This window comes from Arachis hypogaea, chromosome 19 (assembly GCF_003086295.3).
Source record: "Arachis hypogaea cultivar Tifrunner chromosome 19, arahy.Tifrunner.gnm2.J5K5, whole genome shotgun sequence".
In the NCBI taxonomy this organism is placed as follows: Eukaryota; Viridiplantae; Streptophyta; class Magnoliopsida; order Fabales; family Fabaceae; genus Arachis; species Arachis hypogaea.
In genome coordinates this window covers 94,829,043-94,851,043 of record NC_092054.1, presented here as the reverse complement: position 1 = coordinate 94,851,043, position 22,001 = coordinate 94,829,043, and the positions used below count along the sequence as shown (strand labels likewise).

Sequence of the window (22,001 nt, the reverse complement as noted above, 5' to 3'; positions counted from 1 at the left end):
AGAAGAAATTAGGATTGAAAAAAGAAAAGATAAGATGATTGGCGCTGATTTGGATAAGTTGTGCGGCGCAGACGACGCGGACGCGTGAGTGACGCAGTCGCGTGGTGCGCGATAAGGTCAGGTGACGCGGACGCGTGGGTCACGCGATCGCGTGGCCTAATTTGTGCGATTGGCGCGAGTGCAACCTCGCGTTCGCGCAACTCTCTGTTGTAAATGCATATTGCCAAAAATCTGGGTGACGCGATCGCGTGGTTGACGCGATCGATGAATGACCTTTCTTTTTAAAAATGGCGCGATCGCGTGGGGCACGCGTTCGTGTGGTAGGGCTTATATAGCTAGCATGGTTCCAGCCCCACTCCATCATAACTTTCTGCCATACACCTCTTTACGTCAATTTCACAGGGCCACGCGTTCGCGTGGGTGACGTGGACGCGTTGGAGGCATTTTTCCCACATGACGCGGATGCGTCAGCGATGCGGTCACGTGGATCAATTTGTGCCAAAGGCACGCCTCCAGCCACGCTGTCGCGTGACTCTCTGTAAAATCTCTTTTCTTCCTTGAGGCACATATGACGCGGACGCGTTGTCGACGCTGTCGCGTCGTGTGCAAAAAAAAAAATTTAATAATGCAGTATACAGAATGCAATGCTAATATGAATGTTATACATGATTCCAGGTCCAATCAAAACTCAAAAACAAACAAAACGAAATAAAATCAAAATGGAAGAAAATGAACGATCATACCATGTTGGGTTGTCTCCCACCTAACACTTTTAGTTAAAGTCCTTAAGTTGGACATTTCGTGAGCTCCTTGTCATGGCGGCTTGCGCTTGAACTCATCCTGAAACTTCCAATGCTTGGACTTCCAATGGCCTCCGAGATCCCAAATCTTGTTTCTATACCTGTCTTCAAGTTGATTATCATGATTCCATCCGGGTGGTTCAGCCTTAGAATTCTCACTGAAGCGTCCAAACAACTTCCTAGGCCCATTCAGCTGAGCTTTACACCAACCTTTGCATTTAAACTTTGAGCTTTCCACCATATTGAATCTTGCATGACGACTCCAACCACTAACCATATTCCTCTTACTCTTAATGCCACAAAGAGCTCTAAGTTGACCATCTGTCTCCAGTAGTCCATATTCAAGTGGAATTAGAAAGCTGAGGGATATGAATTTTACCCACTTGAATGTTGTGAAGGATGATGGTAACTTAGGAGGAGGTATTTCTAATGAAATTGCAAGCTCCACTCCTTTGTGCTCTTCTCTAACAACTTCCACTTCTTTGCAAGTTTCTTCAATATCAACCTCTTCCTCTTGGTAGCTTTCTTCCAATTCAATCTTTTCTTCATTGCTCACCAAGGGCATGGGAGACTGTGCTTCCTCTTCTTTAATCTCCATTTCTTGATCAACCTCTTCCAAGTCTTCAACTATGATATGCCTTGGAGGTTGTACACCCTCCTCAACATCAAATGCAACCGTCTTGGAAGGAGGTTCTATGTCTTGACTTTCCCATGGAGGTTCAGCATCTCCCAAGTCTTCAACCACTTCTTCTTCTTTAATAATTCCGGCTTCCTCCACTTGTTCCAGTATAAATTCATGCTCCTTGCTGTCCACCGGAGTTTCTAATGTCTCCTTCATGCTACGTTCTTCATTAGATTGTCCACATGAAGCCATGGGGTTTCCTTGAGTGTTCGAACGTCGAAAAGCTGATTGATTTATCGCTTGATTCAATTGGTGAAGGGTTGCATGAAATCTTTCCACTATTTTCTTGAGACGATCATTTGATTCTGGTTGTGCTCGACTATCATAAGTAGGATCATAGTGCTCTTGGATTGATGGATATGGAGATGGTGAATATTGAGGTGGTGGTTCTGGGCGTGGTTCATATGGTGGTTGGTGTGGTGGATAAGGATTAGGGTTATATGGTGGTGTTTGGTGGTAAGGGGCTTGTGAGTATGGTGGTTTAAAGTTGTGTTGAGGAGATGGTTCATTGGCATATGATGGAGCTTGCTGGTAACTACAAGGGGGTCCACCATATCTATTGTCTTGGCATGCATTGTAGGATGGTCGTTGTCCATGGTATCTTGGAAGGTGATGTTGCCGAAAGGGTTGATCAGATTCTCGTGGCTCCTTCCATCTCTGATTGTTTTGACCTTGATGTATGTTCCTGTTATAATTTCCATTCCTTGCAACAACATTGGAACCAAACTCAAAGCGAGAGGGGTGAGAACTCATAATAGTAAATAAAAATTAAAAACGAAAATAAAAATAAATTTTAAATTAAAAGGTTATTGAAATTTAAATTTTGATATTGAAAATTAAATTTTGAAATTTGAAAACTAAATTTTGAAATTTGAATTTTAAATTTTTGAAATTTGAATTTTGAAATTTGAAATTTGAAATTTGAAACTTAAATATTGAATTTTGAAATTTGATTTTTGAAATAAGGTGAGATAAGATTTTGAAAAAGATATGATTTTTTGAAAAAGATTTAAATTTTGAAAATTTTGAAATTTTGAAATTTAATTTTTTTTTTAATTTTTGAATTAAATGAGGAAAGAGAAAAACAATAAAATGACACCAAACTTAAAATTTTTTAGATCAAAACGAAGAAAACAACTTGAAGGTCAAGATGAACACGAAAAACAACTTGAAGATCAAGATGAACACCAAGAAAAAAAATTTTTGAAAAATTTTTAATAACTAAATAAAAACCAATAACCTCTTAATTTACGAAAAAGCAAAAATAAAAAGAAAAAATAAAGACAAATAAACAAGCAAGAAGCAAATATTTACAATAACCAATAATAAGGCACACGTTTGCAATTCCCCGGCAACGGTGCCATTTTGAAGAGAGAACTTTTGCGTGGTCTAGAAATTCGCAGATAAAGCCTCGTTGCAGGTATAGCTTCTAAACCAACAAAAGTCCTTTCATACAAATGTTTTAGTTGTCACAAGTAACAAACCCCTTTGAAATTGATAACCGAAGTATTTAACCTCGGGTCGTCTTCTAAAGGAATTGCAGGGAGGTGTTCTTATTATTGGTTATGAGTCTTGTAAATTGGGGGTTTTGAAAGTAAGGAACAGGTAATTTAAATGACAAGTAAAATAAATTAACAATAATAAAATCTCTTGGCAAGGTATAAGAACTGGAAGTCCTATCCTAGTTATCCTTATCAATTGTGATGAGAATTGAATTTTTCTCACACTTTGTTAACCTCTAACTATGAAGGTAAGTTAAGTGGATGAATTAATTTTGATTTCTCAGGTCCTAGTCTTTCCTTGGGAAAGGCTAGAGTTATTGGAACTCGAATTAATTCTTGAAGATTTCCAATTTTCAATCAACAATGAGTTTGATAACTCAAGTGTCTCCAATGACTCAACCAAAGCCAAAAGGAAAAATTCTAAATTAAATTAAAAGCATTCATAAATCTGAAACACATCAAATTACGTCTAAACATAAATTCAACTCTAACATGGAAATGTTCATAAGTCAATTGGGCAACATAAATCAAATACAAATAAAAGTATTAGAGTAAATAAAAGTAGAAAATAAATATTGAAGGAACATAGAACCTGGAATGAAGGGATCATAGCTTAAACATAATAAAAATCCTAAATCCTAATCCTAAGAGAGAGGAGAGAATCTCTCTCTCTAAAAACTACATCTAAATCCTAAAATTGTGTATTATGAGCTGATTATTCTAAATGGATGCATTCTTCCACTTATAGCCTTTAATCTGTGTTTTCTGGGGCGCAAACTGGGTCGAAAACAGCCCAGAAATCGCTGGAGAAGAAATCTGCCACGCTGATTTTCGACACTGCGACGCGTCCGCGTGGAGCGCGCATTCGCGTTGCCTAGTGTTAGAGCAACTATGGCATATTATATATGAAATCGAAACCCTGGACGTTAGCTTTCCAGCGCAACTAAAACCACATCATTTGGACCTCTGTAGCTAAGGTTATAGCCGTTTGAGTGCGAAGAGGTCAGGCTGGACAGCTTAGCAATTTCTCCAACTTCTTGTATTCCATCCACTTTTGCATGCTTCCTTTCCATCCTCTAAGTCATTCCTGTCCTGTAATCTCTGAAAACACTTAACACACATATCAAGGCATCTAATGGTAATAAGAGAGGATTAAACATAGGAAACTTAAGGCCAAAAAAGCATATTTTCAATCAAAGCATATAATTAGGAGGACAAATGTAAAACCATGCAAATAGTATGAATAAGTGGATAAAGAGTTGATAAAAACTACTCAATTGAGCACAAGATAAATCATAAAATAGTGATTTATCAGTACATTTGGGGGTTGGCAGTGTTATCCTCAAGAACACTGCACTACTCTTCAAATGATGGTGGCTTTTTGATAAGAAAAACTGTCCGCTTTGGAAGAGAGTCATTTATTCCTGAAATAACATTAAATAATTCTCTCTATGACCAAGTACCAATTAAAATTGGAGGAATTTGGGGTGACAGTAAATATACAAAATAGAGATAAAACTCTTGCTAAGTTGTTTCAAGAAGGATTAAAAATAGTAGTTGGCGACGGAACAAAGACAAAGTTTTGACATCATATTTAAGTAAAATAACGTAAATTAAAAGATTTATTTTCAAGATTATATGTTGTGATTGAAGATAAAAATTACACAATCAGTGAGTGCAGAGTTTGGGATGGGTGCAATTAGATTTAGTCCTTAAAATGGAGGCGCAACCTAAGAACATGGGAGGAGGACAATAGTAGGGAGTTACTTGCTATTCTAGCAAGAGTGGAAGGTAGTACAAATAGAGGTGACAACTTGCTATGGAAGTATGATAACCAAGGACAAAGAGTATAAACGGTGAAATCCATGATGCAAGAAAACTATAAATATAGAGAGATAGATGTTGGTGATTCATGGAAGAAATTCAATAACAAGTTATGAAGTAATCTTGTCCTATCAAAAGTAGAATTATTGTTGTGATTCGTAATCCAAGAGAAACTCAACACAAAGGATAAGCTACTCATATGTGGTATTGTGGCACAAAAGAACTCGAGGTATGTATTCTATAATAATGAAATTAAAACAACTTTTCATTTATTTTTTTTGTGCACATTCTCCTAGAGCATATGGGGTCAAGCTCTCCAAGTAAGAAATTTGATGTGGGTGTGGCCTGGACATATAAGTGGGTGCTTTGAATCTTGGATGAATCATAAAATGGCACAATAATTCAATGAAGTATGAAAATCGCTCTTTTATGCTATAATTTGGTGCTTGTGGTATGCAAGAAATAAAAAAAGAATTCAATGCCAAGGAGTTAAATGTGAAAAGAATAAAAAATGATATTATGTATCACGTACAACTTTGGACAAAAAATAGAGTAGAATATATAGAGTGTGAAGGTATAATATGCTGATGTCCAAGGTGTGCAGAATCAAGCCTAATTATTTTGATCATGTTATCTTGTATTACATTACTTTTTACTTTATAACTTTTCTTGTATGATTTAGTAGTTTGTAATCTTTTGTCTGTAGTAGTGATTTGTGCTTGTATATCTTTTAGATTTGTTTTCTGTACTCTCTACCAGTTTGGCGCTTGAGAGATTCAAATCATAAAAAAAAAGACTCACGATATATAGTATCATATATTTTCAATATACTACAAACTAAATTATATTTAAAATATAAATTATTAAAAGAAAAAGATATGATATATGAATGATATAACAAATGAATATAATTATACCAAAAATAAAAAAAATGAAAAATTATAAAGGTCTAGTGTTTTAGGCGGGATGTAAGGAATCTTCAGAAAGGCTTCAAAAGCTTGATTAGAAGTATCCAATTGTTTCCCTCGGAGGAATACCGTCTTCGCTTTCCAAGCCAGGAGATTGGCATAGACCTCCCACACCATGTTCATTGATTTCCATGGAGTCTTGCTTAAGAAATCCCCACTGAAAGGAGGCAATTCTGTCATGGATAGCAGCTATATACTTTTCTGTTATATTGAGCTTTCGCTCCCGATGGATGTTGGCCTTTTCATTTGCAAAGGTGTTCGACTTGTCGCTCCGACGATCAGAGGGGTACAGAAGAATGCCTCGAGGACCCGAGGAGAGTGTAGCCGGCTCTTTGCTTTTGCGGCGCATTTTGAAAAGGAACAAAAGAATAGAATTCAAGATCACAAGATAAGTGGTAGAAGAAGACAATTAAGGAAGTAACAACAATAGACAAATAACAAATACTTAATTGAGGAAAAGTGTATAAGGGTGTGGTTCAACAAAAGACAATGTATGTATTCTAAATGTGCGCGCGATTAGAACACACACATTGGCCGGTTAAAACGAAAACCACACAATCAACAATTAAGAATGAGTTCCTCAATCAAACAGCCTAAGATACAAGCAATAAATAAGCAAAGATTAAAGAATAAGCAAGCTTAGGCAAACACAACAAAAGTGAATTGAATTTTTGAAAGAATGGATATTGAAATTATGCAAGTAAAATTGCAAGGTTATATAGAATCACACAACAAACAATAACCAATTCAATAATGAAAAGAAAACTTCTTATTCATCTTTAAAAATAATGAAATAATCACACAAACGAGGTGCTTGTTGCAAAAAGTGACAAGCTTGGTAAGAATCAAGTTAAGTCAACTCAAACAAATGTAAAGCATTAAAAAAAACAAATACCTTGTTATGTGATTATGTTGATTTGAAAACCATGATGAACAAGCGATTCAATTCAATTCACTAAATTCAATGCACTTACTAAAAATTTCACTTAATATGCAACAAAATGTAAATGTACAAATCCATTTAGGTGCTAGTAAGTCAAAACAATAAACAAGTACATTGTTGAATTTCAATGTTAAATAGCATCATAACCATTCAAAAGTGCACAATTCATAAATAAAATGACAAACAATAATATAGTTTAAAGCATATGGTAGCTACAACATATGAATTAAACTCAAAGTTCATTCAGGCATTACATCAACACAGTTGGTGTGCAGTGCACAAATTCATCAAATTCAAACCAATTTCAAGCAACAATCAATCCAATTAACATCAAACAAACACTTGCAACTCATTTAAGCAACAAAAAACTAATTTAATCCTAATATAATTACTAAAATTAAAAACTAAAATGCAATTAAAAGTAGACAAAGTAGAAAGAGCAAATAGAAAGGAACATGAGTAATTAAATATGAAGAATGGAGGCAGAGGTTGCAGTGGCACTATGAGGTTGGCACTACAAGAGTCACGACAGAATTGGCGTCGCCAGAAAGTAACAAAGAGAGGTGCGAGCTGTAGCTGGCGCAGGGGCAGAGCAAGCTTTTGGACAATGGAGGAAAGAAAGAAAAAAGAAAGAAAGAAAGAAAGAAAGGGGTGGTGCGGGTGGTGATGGTTGGCAGCACTGACGTCGCCGGAATGAAGGAAGAAAGGTGGGGTGATGGTTGGTGGTGTCTTGGGAGTGCGGTGTGGACGAAGAAGAGAAGTGAGGGATGGAGGGGGTGGCACGCGCGAATGTTAGGGCTTAATTCAAAATCATGCCTAAAACGAGGCTTGTGAGTATGCTCTCAGTTCCGTGCGTACGCACACTAAGTGGGAAAAGGGGTTTGTGAGCACGCACAGCAGTGAGCGCATGCACCCGATAGGGAGGTTAAAAGGGGCGTTGCGTACGCACAGGTGGGTTGCGTACGCAAGGATCAATGGAATTGGGGTATGTGTGTACGCACAAAACTTTATTTTTACAAAATTTTAAGCCTCTAAAGGCACCAAACATGATATCCAACAAAGCTTTTCAACCCAAAACGTATTCTACCTTAAAAACACTTGATCAAAACTAAAATCCAACCAAACTAAGATAACCAAAAAGAAATAAAAATTTAATAAACAAAAACTAAAAGAAAAGAGGGGTTGGAAGGATGTTACCATGGTGGGGTGTCTCCCACCTATCAGTTTTGTTTATTGTCTTTAAGTTAGACAATTGGGAGAGCCCTTGCTATGGTGGTTTGTGCTTGAATTCTTTCTTGAATCTCCCCCAATGCTTGCATTTCCATTGTCCTCCGGGATCCTAAAGTTTATGTCGACACCCTTCCTTGTTGATCTTCAAGCTTCTAATCGGGTGACCAAATTCTTGAATTCTAACAAGAACAAGAGAGAATAGGAACAAAATATATCAAGAAACAAAAGAAATAAAACTCCTAATTAATGATAAGAACAAAAAGATAAATAAAAAGCAAGCTATTTATATATTAACATATTCACAATAGCCAATACTATAACACCATTGCAAGCTCTCCGGCAACGGCGCCAAAAACTTGGTGGGCGGCCAAACATCGGTTCAAAATTTTTTAGGAATAAAAATTGCGTTGCAAGTATAGTCCCAAACCGACAATTGAACCCCAAATCAAAGTTTAGAGTAAGGAGTGTTACAATTTAATTTAATTAACTGAGAGTTTTACTTCCCGGGTCATCTTCCTACGGAGCTAGCAATTACGAGTGCATAAGTTCGGTTGTGAAATTGGGGGTTTCCAAGCATAGAGCAGAAATTCAAGGAATTAAAGAATCGACAACTCAACTAGTGAATTAATAGGAACCAAAATTAACAAGCAAGAAAGTAAATAATAGTAACTAAGCAATAATAGCACAAATAATGAACTAATAATGAATCAAAGAACAATTAATGCTAAATAGAAGAGAACAAGGTCAAAACTAGTGAAAATGTGGTTCAAAACGTAAGGGAACCTTGGCTTGGGGTTGGGGATTAAGGAATCATTTCCTTGTCATAACCACAACTATGGCAATTACAATGAGTTAATCTCACTTAGTCAACTCTTAACATCGAGAGTAAGTCAAGTGAGCATAATTGTCCTTAATCCACAAATCCTAGCTAACTTACTAATTAACTTAGTAAAAAGCTAGCGTTAGTGTAAACAAGAGCAACTAACAACCTAAAATCACCACTAAATGTTGGACATTATGACTCTAGTATCCTATGTATCCATTTTTCCAAACCAAGAAGTGGAAATCTACTCCATATTCAAAATTGACATTTTCACAAACACTTGGTGGGCATAATGATCAAACATAGTGATATTATAAAAATACTTGAAACTATAACCAACCAATGAATAAAATCAACAAAGACAACTCAATCAAACAAGTAATAACCAATAAACATCAAATTAATAACTAAGAACTCAAAGATTCAAACGGTATATATATGTAAAACGTATAACTTTAATTATAAGAAAGTGTAACAAAAGTAGTATAATCAAAGAGAAAATTGAGTATTACTTACAATGGTGGTAAGCTAGAATCCAAGATCAAAATGGAAAATGTAAACTTCTAATATAAATTCTAACTAAACCCTAAGAGATTTGGGATAAAATCCTAAGAAAAACTAATACTAAAACTCCCTAAAACTATCTAATAATGTGTATGAATGATATGGTATGTTGCTCCCTTGTTAGCCCTTCCATTTCAATTTCAGACTTTGCAGAATTGGGCCAAAAGGCCCCCAAAATTGCGAGCTACGTGGCTTTTTAATGACAAGATTTCAGTTTCAGAACTTGTGCATATGCACAGGATTGTTTGCGTATGCACACTGGCTGAATCTTGTCTTTTGTGTACGCACAGGAGGTTGTGCGTATGCACACATTGGTGTGCTCTTCTCCTTTGTTTCTCCATGTATTCTCCCATTTGCATACTTTCCTTCTACTTTTCCCAAGCAATTTCTGCCTATTTGACCTGAAATCACTCAACAAAATATATCAAGACTTCGAATGGAATAAAAGTAGAACTAAATTGATCAATTAAAGCACAAAAAAACATGTTTTTATATTTAGGCACAATTTAGAGAAAAATCACAAAAATATGCTATTTAAGTGAATAAGTGTGAGTTTATATGATGAAATTCACTCAATTTAAGCTAAAATTTACCATCAAACATGGACTCTTTACTAGGCAATTATCGTATTGCTTCACAAATTGAATCAAGGAGCTATTGTGTATGATAAACTTGTTAAAAAATGCATGCGTGCTCTCGCTCTTTTTTGTGCTTCTCATCCCGGCCCAAAAGTGATAATCCAGATAAACTGGAATCCATAAATGGCGATCTTCAAATAGCTCTGCAGAATGAACCGAAAACAGGCGCAAGAATGAATCGAATGTTATACTCATTTTCACCGAAAAACTAACAAAATCAAATAATTCGAATTAAAACTTCGGTTACCTAAAAGCCACTTATTGCCTCCAACACCGTACTTTATGACAAAATCATTTCAATTTCTGTCGAATGTGTCTTTTGTAAACGAGTTCCAAACGACATGGCTCATCTCTTGTTCGATTTCTTCGTGTCACTTGTACCCATTTAATTTGCGTGGGATCTTCTTCATGATATTCCAAATACAGCACTGGTGAATTGTTGTTGGCATACAGGCTTAATAGCCCTTTGCATCGATGCACATTGATCGGTAAGAATCCCTTTTGGTTCCTTCTCTCCCATGCAACGAAGCCAATATTCGAATAGCCATTTGAATAATTGGATGTTCTCATTTTCCATTAAAGCGCATCCGAGAAGTGTCGATTGGCCGTGATTATTCACGCCCATAAAAGAACCAAAAACCAGATTGTACCTGCAAAAATAGATACTCGCAACAGTTATAAATCGAAATGCAATGCCTCTGTGAACCTAAAACTATATCGCAGTGAACTGAGTACCTGTTTGTGTTGTAAATAGTATTAAATGAAACAACATCTCCAAAATACTCGTATGCATCCCTGCTTCTTGTATTGGCCCAAAATGCATTTTTGATGGAGTGATCACCTTCAAGGTCAAGCTCGAAAAAAAAATTTTTGTTTCTTCTCTTTCATTCTTAATAAGTACTTGCCAAAACATTCTGTACTTCCCTTGTAATGTAATTCCTCATATCTTTTTCGATAAAACTTAGTTCACGATGACTGACCGCTGTTACTACGAATGACTGATATATTTTACTCGGTCTGATTCCGGCTTCCTCGTTATTTTCAATGGTGCGACGTACAAACATGCTTAGCTCCCTGTGTTGTTTAATCATCTCTGTTTGATCTAGACAAGGGTTGAATGATTCAGAACAACTTTGAAAATTATCCAAAGACGACGTCCTTCAATATATGTATGTAAATCCTGCTGGACAGTTTATTGGAGCTGAGGGGTTTGTCTTTAGAGTTGGAGATATCTTGGATTTTCACTTTCCCTCTCTACTACATATAATTAGTTGATTCTTAATCTCATCTCTCTTCCGAGTTGTGTTCCTTATTTTGGTAGAAAAACCGGCAAGTTTGGAATAATCTTTGTAGGACTTTCCAACTTCTTCCAGTGTTTTGAAAGTTATCCCAACCTTTGGGACAAATTGTTCATCCACAACATACCTGGACTATAAAATGAACAGAGAATATTATTAAAGCGAAATCATTGTATAATACCAAATGAACCAAGAACTCAGAAATACCTGCATCTAGAATGAACCGAAAATATTATCAAAGCGAAATCACTGTATAATACTAAATGAACTGAACATTGTCCAGTATATAAATTCAAATTCAAAACACCTGTGTCTAGAATGAACCGAGAAATACCATCAAAACGAAACCAATGTACAATTTCAAATGAATAGAAAATTGTGTTCATAAACTACTGGATTTAGTAATTACATTCCATTCAATTCAATTCAAAATTTAATAATTCAAACCTCATCCGCTTGATTCGATTCAGAAGAATAATCCAAATTGCTCTCATTCAACTAATTTGAAGTTGAATCATTCATTGTTTTGATACGCTATTGAAATCTGAAAATGAGGAAAAAAATCTGAAATCTGGAAATGAAGAAGAAAACGAAGCTTTACGTTGTAAAAATCAGAGTAAAAAAGAACGCGAGAGCTTTACATTAAGGAAGAGAAGTTCTACGTTGAGATAGAAGAACGAAGAGAAGGTTTATATTGAGAAAGAGAAGCTCTAAGTTGAGGAAGAAGCTTTAAGTTAATAGGGGGATGGCGTGATCCAAAAAGAACTTGGTTGACTTGGTTAGAAAAATTAGATGGATGTGGAACATTATTGTTACAAAAATTGTGTTTGTTTGTTTGTGTTAAAATTCTCCCTCACTATTTCCTAAAAAGGATTTGAAAGAGCAAAAAGTGGAAGTATGATGATTTAAAACAGTTACCAAAGCAAAGAGTAAAAGTCTCTACATTAATTTAATATTTTAATTTTTTAGCGTGCAATTACTATAATCAAAATAGTGGGTGGTTTCAAATTTAAATTATAGAGATTGGAAAAAAAAAAAACTAACAAACGAGAGATTTAAATAAGTGATGAAGGAAGACGTTAAATTAAAAGGATTAGAAGTTGAATATTTTTTGTACCTATTATAAATTTAAAAATAAATTTAAATAAATTTTTATATACTTTTTTAAATATTAAAAATTTAGATTATTTTAATTGTAATTTTTTTTATTTCGTTTATATTATAAATGAGATATATGTATTTTTTTAGACAATATGTATTTTTTCATTTGCAAACGAAATATAGCCAAATAAAATCGTTACATATCATGTATAATCATTTTGTACACTGTAAACGAAATATATAACGGGATCTAACAATATAAATAATGTCTAAATACTTATTTCGATAAATAAAATAATTAAAATATATATTTAAAAAAAAAATCCGGTATACTCCAACACGAAATCTGAAGTTTGTAATTGGGAACCCTAAACCAAAATCCTTAACCAAAATCCTTCAGCTCTTTTCAGGTTTCAACCATGAGTATGACCCAATTCGCCATGGTATGTCTGCTCTTTCTGGTTTCTCTTTCTTCTTCTCAATATACATAAATTACCATTTTGTCATCCATTTCAATTTCGTGCTTTCTGCAAATTGCACTCTTTGATGTATAATTTACATAATGAAGAGACTCTAAGCTAAGTTTTAGCACCAAGTTTGTTTCTTTACTTCGTGTTTGATTGAGTATAAATGCTTGCTTGATGAAATTTTATGGTTTGGTGTCAATTTATAGAATTTCAAACCCTAAGTTCTAGCGAGTCTTCAGTTTTATATAAATGCTTGCAGTTTTTAATATATAATTGATAGAATCAAAAGCACGAAGCTGAGTTTTAGCACCAAGTTTGCTCATTGACTTCACTTTGATTCGGTATAAAATGCTTGCTTCCTGAACTTCTATATTTGGTGTCAATTAGGAGCCAATATTATTGACAAGTTGTTGGACAATTGTTGATGATTTTTCTTTGCTCTCTATTTTAAATGCTTGCTTTGAATGCTTGTAATGTATTTATATTTCAGGTTGAGGAATTGGCTTCTCTGGTCAAGGACAACCTTCATTGCAAGCATTTAGTGCTCACAATGGAAGAAACCTTGGTCAAGTTTCTTCAGGATGATGACACAAGGTAAAATTCACGATCAGATTATGTTTGACCTTACTTCACAGGAATAGTATAAGTGTATAGTGCTATAAGTCACCACTTTGGCTAAGAGATAATGGTTTACTTAACAGCAGTAATAACATAGCCTCTATCATGGTGAGAGATAAATTTGAAACCTCAATGAAATTTTACACTTTTCCTGTCATTTTTTCCCCAGTCCCAAAAAGGAAGCAGCCTATCAGCAGAGGGATGATTTTAAGTAATGTCATGTTCTCTGAGTTCTTTTTATAGTTCGTGTCCAGGGCAACCAAATTCCGAAAGAAAGTGGAAGAATCCTAATATATCAGAACCTGAAAAAATACCATGCCACAATCTTAAATCGCTTCAAATTAGTCATGATTTCTCTCTCAACAAAAATTGTTTGTATACATCTCTTATTCATTGGCACTTTGTATTTATATTAAGGCCTTGATTTATAAGTAAAGAAAGGTTGTTGCAGAGCAGCTCTAAGTGTTGTCATTTACAGCATCTGATTGGAGTTGGTTTTTTATGTCTTTCATGTTAAATAGTTGTTTTGCGCTTTGTCCCATAAAATGTGTCTTGAATAATTTACATATCTGCTTTGATGAACTATTATAGTTCAGATGGGATCTTGGAATTGGAGCCAATGAACTCTTATAGCCGTCTTCTTTTGCATCGCCTTGCTGAGATATTTGGGTATGTATCATGTGATTTTTATTTCTTTTAAGTCTTTTCAAATATCGTGATTTTCATTTTAAACATGTTTCCAGGTTTGCACATGAGTCTGTTGGTGAAGGAGATGATCGCCATTTAATTCTTGAGAAATGTCCAGACACATCCATGTGAGTGAACTTCAGCCTTTCCTTGCTGATGATCCTCTAGATATATCAAGCACATTTCCATTACTTTCTCTTGCTATATTTAAACAAGTTTTTTGTGAATGCTTTGAATTTTCAGACCTCCAATCCTTGTAAGCGATATCCTATGGGGTTATGATGAACCCCAATCTTTAATTACATCACATCAAATATTAAGGAGAGAAGACCCCTCCCCAGGTAATATGCTTAATAAGGAAAACACTAATATAGCAAACTTCTTAATGAGGGGCCTTAATGTTGTGTTGCATTTTTCAGTCTTACAAACAAACAGAACCTCCTTTCCACTGTCACTGGAAGAGAGAAAAGCGGCTTATTTGGCTGCTCGGGAGAGAATTTTCTGTGAGAGTTTGGAAGAGATAAAAGAGCCTGGTGGACAAAAGCAGCGAAGTGTGCCTGTGGTTGCCCACCGCATGATTGCGCATGCATTAGGTCGAAGAATGAATACGGAGAATCAAAATGTCTTAGCTAGTGATAGTACAAAGGACAAAGTGCTCATGGATGAATTGAATGCTCGGAGAGAGAATGGCGCAGAGCCCAATCCCATGGAGAACTTGGAAGAGTCAATACCTCGAAGAAGGAACTCAAACAGTAGAATAAGAAACACTAGCACTTCAGGTGGAGCTGCACTTAATAAAAGGGATGATCAAACACTGCTCGACAAAGATTTCCCCAAATCAACTCAAGATGGAAAACAAGCACCTAAGTTGAGTAAAGACTGCATGAAGGAGGAGCACATAGGAGCTGCGAAGAGAATGTTTGCTCATGCATTGGGGGTGCACTCCGGGACAGTTCCTAGAAGTAGAGATGGAGAGACAAAGAAGAATTAAGCAAAGGATGAGGTTGTTCTTTTCCTTGAAGTGTAAGTTGAGAAATCTTTTTCTGAAGCAGAAGATACTGTGTCTAAGAAGGGACTCCCCCATTGTTTTAATCTCAATCACAGGGGGTTGAATAATGAGCATGTTTTCACAAGATTCCCTGACATAATCTCAGGATATCCATACAGGAGATACTTGTATCATGTTGGTGGCTATTGTGCTGGAATAATTTGAGTAGCTGCCGATTTCCACTGTCGGAAGAACCCTCTTTTTGGAGTAGGGAAGGAAAATCAAGTTGACGAGATATGTTTTGGAATGTTATCCAAATGTTGCAAGACAGGGAAGCTGCATTGCCATTCTGATGTGTATTATATTGTGTTGTATAACTACTTGAAGTGGGAAAAAGTAAGAGGGTGTTTGGGGTGTCATGAAATTGTTGTGCAGATATCACTAGTCAATCACAGATATGTGAATTTTATCTTGTTTCAAGATGCCTACTTTTGTTTGCCATCTCCGGTGAAAAATTATTTTATAAACATAATAGAAAGAATTACATTTTTAGGATATGCATAACTAAAACATAAACAAATGGTTAACCAAAACAGCTTTCACTCAGTTTGTAGTGTAAACTATACAGATTCATATATGGTGGGGTGTGTCAATTTCAACATATAAATACCATGCAATACAAGTTATCACAAAGTGGACACTCGGCACTGAACACTAAGGGTGCTGTTGCAACATCTGCCTTGCATTCAACACATAATATTAAGAAAACAAAAAATCCAAGATAAGCCAAATGACAGATGCCCACCAACAGAAATATACAATGCTTGACCATCACATTTCAATGTCTTCAAGGTCAGGCAGAGGAAACCGAAGAATTGCAGCAATGCCACTTATCTGTGCTAGCTCTGTCCATCAGCAACAAAATGACAAATTGAGTTCTAAACAAATACATAAAATACCGAAACATAATCTTCCTACACGAGTTTCATACTTTCATTCACTACCAAAAAGTGGTGCATAAATCTTTAGCTTTCGTTTAATTAATCTGTTGGTCCCTATAGTTTTACCAAATTTATAATTAAGTCTTTATACTTTTTTCCTTTCTATTGAGTTCCTACACTAGTTTTAATTTTGTAATTAGGTCATTGTCATTGTAAAAAATGTTAGAGCTAACAGAATATTTCTCTGCAAATTGAAGGTACCCACAATTAAAAATCTAATTAGATCTTTGATCATATGTTTTTTGAGAAGAATATTCTGTTAATTTTAACGTTTTTTTACACGAAAATGACTTAATTACAAAATTTAAAAGCAGTGTAGGGACCAAATTGAAAGAAAAAAATATAGGGACCTAGTTGCAAATTTAGTGAAACCATAGGGACTAATAGAGTAATTAAACCTTTATATTACTCTCTCTGTGCACACTTTTTTTCTTCGGAAATACATATTTCTTTTCACTTTTATTTGTCATATTTTACTATTTTCGTACTTGGATAAAAGTTATGGGAGGGAGTACCATCTTAATAATTTTTCCTTTTCAATACTAGATGCTTTTCGGTTCATGGTGTTCTAGGAAAATAATCAATAAAGTAAAAACACTCACGTTCTCCAGAGACATGCAAGGATGAAAATACATGGACAGAGCCTCCTGAATCCTTAACTGAGTTGACCAACTCAACGAACTTTTGTCTTCTTGCTATATCTGAATTCCTGTAGCAAAAAGCATGTACATTAAGGCACAATTTTCCAATGTAAACTTGAAAGGGCATGGAGAAAGACACTGCTGAAAACATTCAGTTCAGTTATAATGATATATTGCTTAGTGATTTATATCATTGGCACCTGAAAAGATCATCAGTAATAAGAAGTGTTTGCACAGCTAGTCGTTCATTGGCAACCTCAACATGTTTAACTCCATAGCAAGCTCGGGCTGGATCCTGAACAAACCCAACAATATTCAATCAAGATTTCCTTGATTTTTCAAAATCATCAGCTTAAAGGATGCGCATGTGCAGTTTTGAGATTAAAAGAGAATCAATGAGTGTAATTTTAGTTATCACTTGATACAAAATAAGAATGAAAAGTGAAAAGCAAATTTCATGGAAGATGACAAGATGTATTTCTCTTAATGTACTAACTTCAATAAATCTAATCATTACAGCAATTTATGATGCAAGTGCCTAGAAGGTCAACAGTTTTTTAGTCAACAGTTTTCTACTAGGCATAACATTGCTATGAGCAAATAGAAGTTATATGTAGATCCTATTGATTTACCTAAATATATAGTATCTCATCCTATAGATGTTTAAGAGGAACTAATACTGAAGTCATTGAGAGCAAGAGAATTTTTCATATAGGAAATTCAATATTCCAATCATAGCATGGACAAGGCAACAAAAGAAAACAACTTCAAAAGAATGGAACCTGACATTTGAAAGCATGTCATAAAAATCCTTCATAGCTCGAACCTGAAGAAAAAGAGAAAGCAGATAGTTTAGTTCCAGTCTCAACAGATAATGAAATAAACAATATTTGGAAATCGTTTAGCATGGCCAAATGGATAAGTGCATTATGTTCAATAATTTGGTTATCATGGTACCTCTTGTGCTGCCTTAGTATCTTTAATCATATTCATGACATTTGGAGCATCAAGAACCTCCTTTAAACTATGCCTACAGATAAGAAATTATGAAGTGAAAGAAATGAGATTTATAGACTCCAACAATTATATACGGAGTAGATATGAACGCACCTGTTATGAAGGCGTAGTTAACCAACTACTACAAAACTAGGAATAGATAGGAGAAGATAAAGTGAGGAAGCAAGCATACTTGTATCCCGAGGTTGTGTGCACAAGAATAATCCTCGACTTGTTTTCAATAATAGGACGTAGCTGTCTTCTTTCTGCCTCCAAAAATAAGTGACGATGAAATTGTTCCTGAAACAGAAATAAAGGAAAAAATTATTACCGCTACAAAAATCTCTACCAAAATCCTGCTAACCCTTTGCATATATACAAGACAAAAATAATAATGTTACTGAATAGAAATATTTAATGCCTTGTCAAATTTGTAAAACTAAAATGAACCAGCAGGGAATGATGGCAGACCTTTGTAAATCCTGGACTTGCAATTACAGCGCAGCGAACCACATTGAAATCTATATGTTTCAAGAAAGCCTAAAACAGATTGGTAGAAACCATTATTATACTTGTAAATACTCTCTTTTATGCTTTCTTTTAATAAAGAAAAAAATTATTATAGAAACGAACAAAGACATACAGCAAAAATGAAGGATAAGATATCCTCCATAGCAGGGCATAATGGGGGTAAAAAAAGAAAAATAAAAAACAAACGCAAAGCTATGATAAAAATAGATATTTGGTACATTTCCATGTTCTGTATTCGTTGAATTTACCTGTAAAACATTTTCGAAGAACTTATTCAAAGCCTACAAAAAAGAAGTAAGGCACTTTAGAATATGCTCAAGTTATCGAATTCATCCAATGACATATCTTGCAATAGAGTAAGAGGACTTACTGACTCATAACCAGCAATAGCAGGTCCATGCTTGCGAGGAATTGAGGTTTCTATCCGAGAACGGGTAATAGTCATACTATTACATCAATCAAAATAAGATGAGTTATCTGATTGAAACAGCATGATTACATGTCAAAAGTTTGAAAAAAGTATCAAAAAGAAGATCATGTGTTGGGGATTTGAGTATTATGGGGTGCCCAAAGTCCCACATCAGGTAGTATGAAATTCTTGATGTTGTATTAAGGAGAGTAATTCTTCCCCCTTAAGAACTAGCTTTTAGGGTGTGGTTTCCCACTTTCTCTAGGTACTTAACAACGCTATTAGAACCGTGGTTGCCATCACCATGGGAAGGACTATCTATAGGCTAGATTAAGGCAAATACCAAATTCTGATAGCTGGTAGAGAAGTGGCTACCACTAGGTCAGTGACAATAGAGTGAACCCGCTATGGACGTCAGCTCTCCAAGGGTGGTGTATTGTTAGAGACATGGGTATTATAGGGTGTTGTATTAAGCAGAGCAGTTCTTACCCCTTAATAACATTTATGGTGTGGTTTCCCATTCTCCTTAGGTACTTAACAGCATGTATTCAGTTCTCAGTGTATTATGTTCCTCAAAGAAATCAAACACATACATCCATCTATAAAATGCTAAAATAATTGTCCGAAGTTCCAAACTATATTTAGATGTATTATGTTCCTCAGAGAAATCAAACACATACACCCATCTATAAAATGCTAAAATAATTGTTCAAAGTTCTGAACTATCTTCTCTAAACAGTACTATAATACTGATCGTGTGATTGAAATCTATTCAACTGAAAATTCTCAGTACCTTCTACCAATAAGTAGGATATGGGCTAGTCCTTCTTGCATCAAAACCACGGCTAGATCAGCACTTGCACCGGGATCTGCAAAATATGCATGGACTTTTTGTTCACCATAGCAATTTACCAATATTCACACCAAGAGCTTGTTTGGGTGCTATTAAATCATTAGAAAAAGATTTTTTTTTCCTGCTCATGAATTTACCAATATTCACACTGGTATCTAGAATATCATGGTACTTAGTAATAAAGAGTTTGGTTTTGATTGGTAAATAATAATATATTCAGAGAAAAAAGCATTTTTTCCCGCTGGAAATACAAAAGTCTGATTTAAATTGCTGCATGATTGAAGATATGTTTTAATCTAATCATATGAATATTTTTCAAGACTAAGAAAAAGAAAACATTTTTTCGCCGCTGGATTGTATACAAAAGGATGATTTAAACTGCTGCATGATTTAAATTTGCACTAATGAAGAAATATATTCAAATTATTAGTCCTTGGTGACTTTCAAATAGAAAACATCAAACTTTTAAACTGTAAGGAATCAATTAAAAATTTGGTGAAATTATAGGGATTAATAGAGTAACTAAACCTAATATCTATTAAATTTTCCAGATTCAGATTACACACCAGAGGCCTGCTGCAGTACCTCCAAAGCATAAGAATCCCAAACCTCCTACAAAAGGAATATGTAATATTCAGCAATCATAGTTCTTCAAAAGAGGGAAATAAATTACAGATCATAGAGTTTTCATCAGAATTTCATCTTTGATACACACAATGCTAAAACATAATGATTTTGTTATAAAAAAATAAAAACCAAAAATAAAGGAAGCAAGCAAAAGATCTAGCACATGTATTATAACACAGAAGAAAGCCTGATGGAAAAAAATCAGAGCGCAATACCTTTCTAAGCACAAATGGTCGCTGTAGCTCGAGTTCCAAAGTATGGAATGCTCCTATCTGCACAGTCAGTTACAAGGCTGATAACTAGAATTCAAAAGAATCAATTAGGAGTCAAAGCTGGTATGGCAGTTAAGTACCTTAACATGTTCATTCTCTAATATGTTCTTTCCACGAATTCGCAACATAGAGCCTTCTTTGTCATAATCTGCAACCTGAAACACAACAGAAAGAACACAATATGTGTCATTGGATTGAGATAAAGGGCAGAATATAGCAGCCTATTTGGTTTGATACCTACTTCCATTCTCAGATAATAGGTTTTCAAATTTCATTATTAACCAGAAAAAGGTCCTCCATTGAGATAATGACCTTATTTTTCAATCATTCATTTCACAAAAATCATGTAAACAGTAAACTTTGTACCTCTTCAACTTTAATTTCCAATTTGAGCTTGATCCGTTCTGCTTCCCGTCCACCAGAAGCTGCTTCTCTAAGAACCTTCCTATTAACAAAACAAACAACACTTCCAAATTCAGATTCTCCATAGAGATCACACGAAGAAAACCATGACAAAGTGCAAGTGAAGTACCTAACAGTAACCGCCATGACAGAATCACCTGGAGCAATCAAGTTATAAGCATACCATAGATCATCCGAATCTACTGCCACCATCTGCATAATCAATCAACAATTGAAATAATTAAATTCAAAAATTCAAAGCATTGAGAGAATGAATGAATTGGAATGGAAAGAAATTGCACCTTAACGCTACCAGGTCCATTACGTACGAGGTCTTTCCGAACGATCTTCATGCCACTTCCTGTCAGCTAGCGAAGCTACTAATTGTAGTTGAAAATTATATCTTGAGGCTTTCTGGAAATGAGCGAAGAAACTATTTGTCAATCCCTATGACGATTGCTCCCAACTCCCAGCAAAATTCCAAAATCCTTCGCGGGCTTTTGTAATGGGCTAAATCCATGCTGGGCCTAGGCCGACATATCCATACACAGGTTTCTGATTTGTCCACGTTTTTGTTCTTTGAAACGTGCATCCTTAGATGAAATACTCAAATTGCTTTACAAAAAATATTTAATGAGATCTTTAACAAATTTTTTTTATTTGAGGTCTTTAAGATGGTTGGTCTCTCTGGAAAGAGTATTAATTTATCTTATAAAAATATTTGTTAAAAATTAATTCTTTTATAATAAAATTCATTAAAAATTTATTTGTCTAATATGCATATTAAAAATTTATTAAAAGTAATAGAAAATCAATCCGTCTAAAAGATGTAATTCTAAAAAACTTTTAAAGTAATAAAAAATTATTAGAATCAAAGTGTCTAATGTAAAAATAATAACTAATTTGAATATGTACTCTTTATATTATTTGTGGAGAACTCTCTAGGTAGTTTAGTCTTGTGTTTATGTTTGAATATGAGTGAAGAAAAAAAGAAAAAGAACCAGGTTATTGAGACCTCCTTGCTATTGAGTTTTCTTTTTATTATGTGAAGGAATCGAAGAAATTAGTCTGACAGTGCTAGAAAAACCATATATATGTATGTGTGTGTGAATATCCATTCTAACCTCTTACAATTT

General features: G+C 34.8%; 2 protein-coding genes across 7 annotated transcripts; one reads left to right on the top strand and one right to left on the bottom strand.

The window, feature by feature from the left end:
• The first annotated feature begins 12,640 nt into the window (after positions 1-12,640).
• Positions 12,641-15,613, top strand: LOC112775256 (uncharacterized). 4 transcript variants are annotated; one of them, XM_025818775.3, is made up of 7 exons: positions 12,644-12,816; positions 13,331-13,434; positions 14,050-14,127; positions 14,202-14,273; positions 14,389-14,486; positions 14,565-15,168; positions 15,300-15,613. In XM_025818775.3, the coding sequence occupies exons 1-6, from the start codon at positions 12,793-12,795 to the stop codon at positions 15,134-15,136; spliced, it is 948 nt and encodes a 315-aa protein (XP_025674560.1). In that variant the 5' UTR covers positions 12,644-12,792; the 3' UTR covers positions 15,137-15,168; positions 15,300-15,613. The 4 variants fall into 4 exon arrangements, with proteins under 4 accessions (XP_025674559.1, XP_025674560.1, XP_025674563.1 ...); XM_025818774.3 differs by having other exon boundaries at positions 12,641-12,816; positions 14,565-15,613; XM_025818778.3 differs by having other exon boundaries at positions 12,661-12,816; positions 14,055-14,127; positions 14,565-15,613.
• A 103-nt stretch (positions 15,614-15,716) lies between these two features.
• LOC112775255 (protein PELOTA 1) lies at positions 15,717-21,549 on the bottom strand. Of its 3 annotated transcripts, none has more exons than XR_003189496.3 (16): positions 21,168-21,549; positions 20,996-21,078; positions 20,830-20,908; positions 20,544-20,618; positions 20,407-20,463; positions 20,131-20,176; positions 19,505-19,580; positions 18,673-18,748; positions 18,551-18,583; positions 18,243-18,311; positions 17,965-18,071; positions 17,733-17,805; positions 17,558-17,601; positions 16,976-17,070; positions 16,737-16,843; positions 15,717-16,038 (listed from the first exon to the last, which is right to left on the bottom strand). XR_003189496.3 is itself a non-coding variant. In XM_025818773.3 (16 exons), exons 1-16 carry the CDS (start codon positions 21,216-21,218, stop codon positions 15,965-15,967), a joined length of 1,140 nt encoding a protein of 379 aa, XP_025674558.1. In that variant the 5' UTR covers positions 21,219-21,549; the 3' UTR covers positions 15,717-15,964. The 3 variants fall into 3 exon arrangements, 2 of the variants coding, with proteins under 2 accessions (XP_025674558.1, XP_072084260.1); XM_025818773.3 differs by having other exon boundaries at positions 17,563-17,601; XM_072228159.1 differs by lacking the exons at positions 15,717-16,038; positions 16,737-16,843 and having other exon boundaries at positions 16,975-17,070.
• Between the last annotated feature and the right edge of the window lie 452 nt (positions 21,550-22,001).

Excerpts from the sequence above, each read along its gene's own strand:
- LOC112775256 (XM_025818774.3), top strand. The coding sequence starts at position 12,793 with ATGAGTATGACCCAATTCGCCATG. Across the intron at positions 12,817-13,330 it reads GTATGACCCAATTCGCCATG|GTTGAGGAATTGGCTTCTCT; the intron begins GTATGTCTGCTC and ends TTTATATTTCAG. Across the intron at positions 14,487-14,564 it reads GAGAGAAGACCCCTCCCCAG|TCTTACAAACAAACAGAACC; the intron begins GTAATATGCTTA and ends TGCATTTTTCAG.
- LOC112775255 (XM_025818773.3), bottom strand. The coding sequence starts at position 21,218 with ATGAAGATCGTTCGGAAAGACCTCGTACGTAATGGACCTGGTAGCGTT. Across the intron at positions 17,806-17,964 it reads CACACAACCTCGGGATACAA|GCATAGTTTAAAGGAGGTTC; the intron begins GTATGCTTGCTT and ends TCTTATCTGTAG. Across the intron at positions 16,039-16,736 it reads CTTGCATGTCTCTGGAGAAC|AGCTAGCACAGATAAGTGGC; the intron begins GTGAGTGTTTTT and ends GCTGATGGACAG.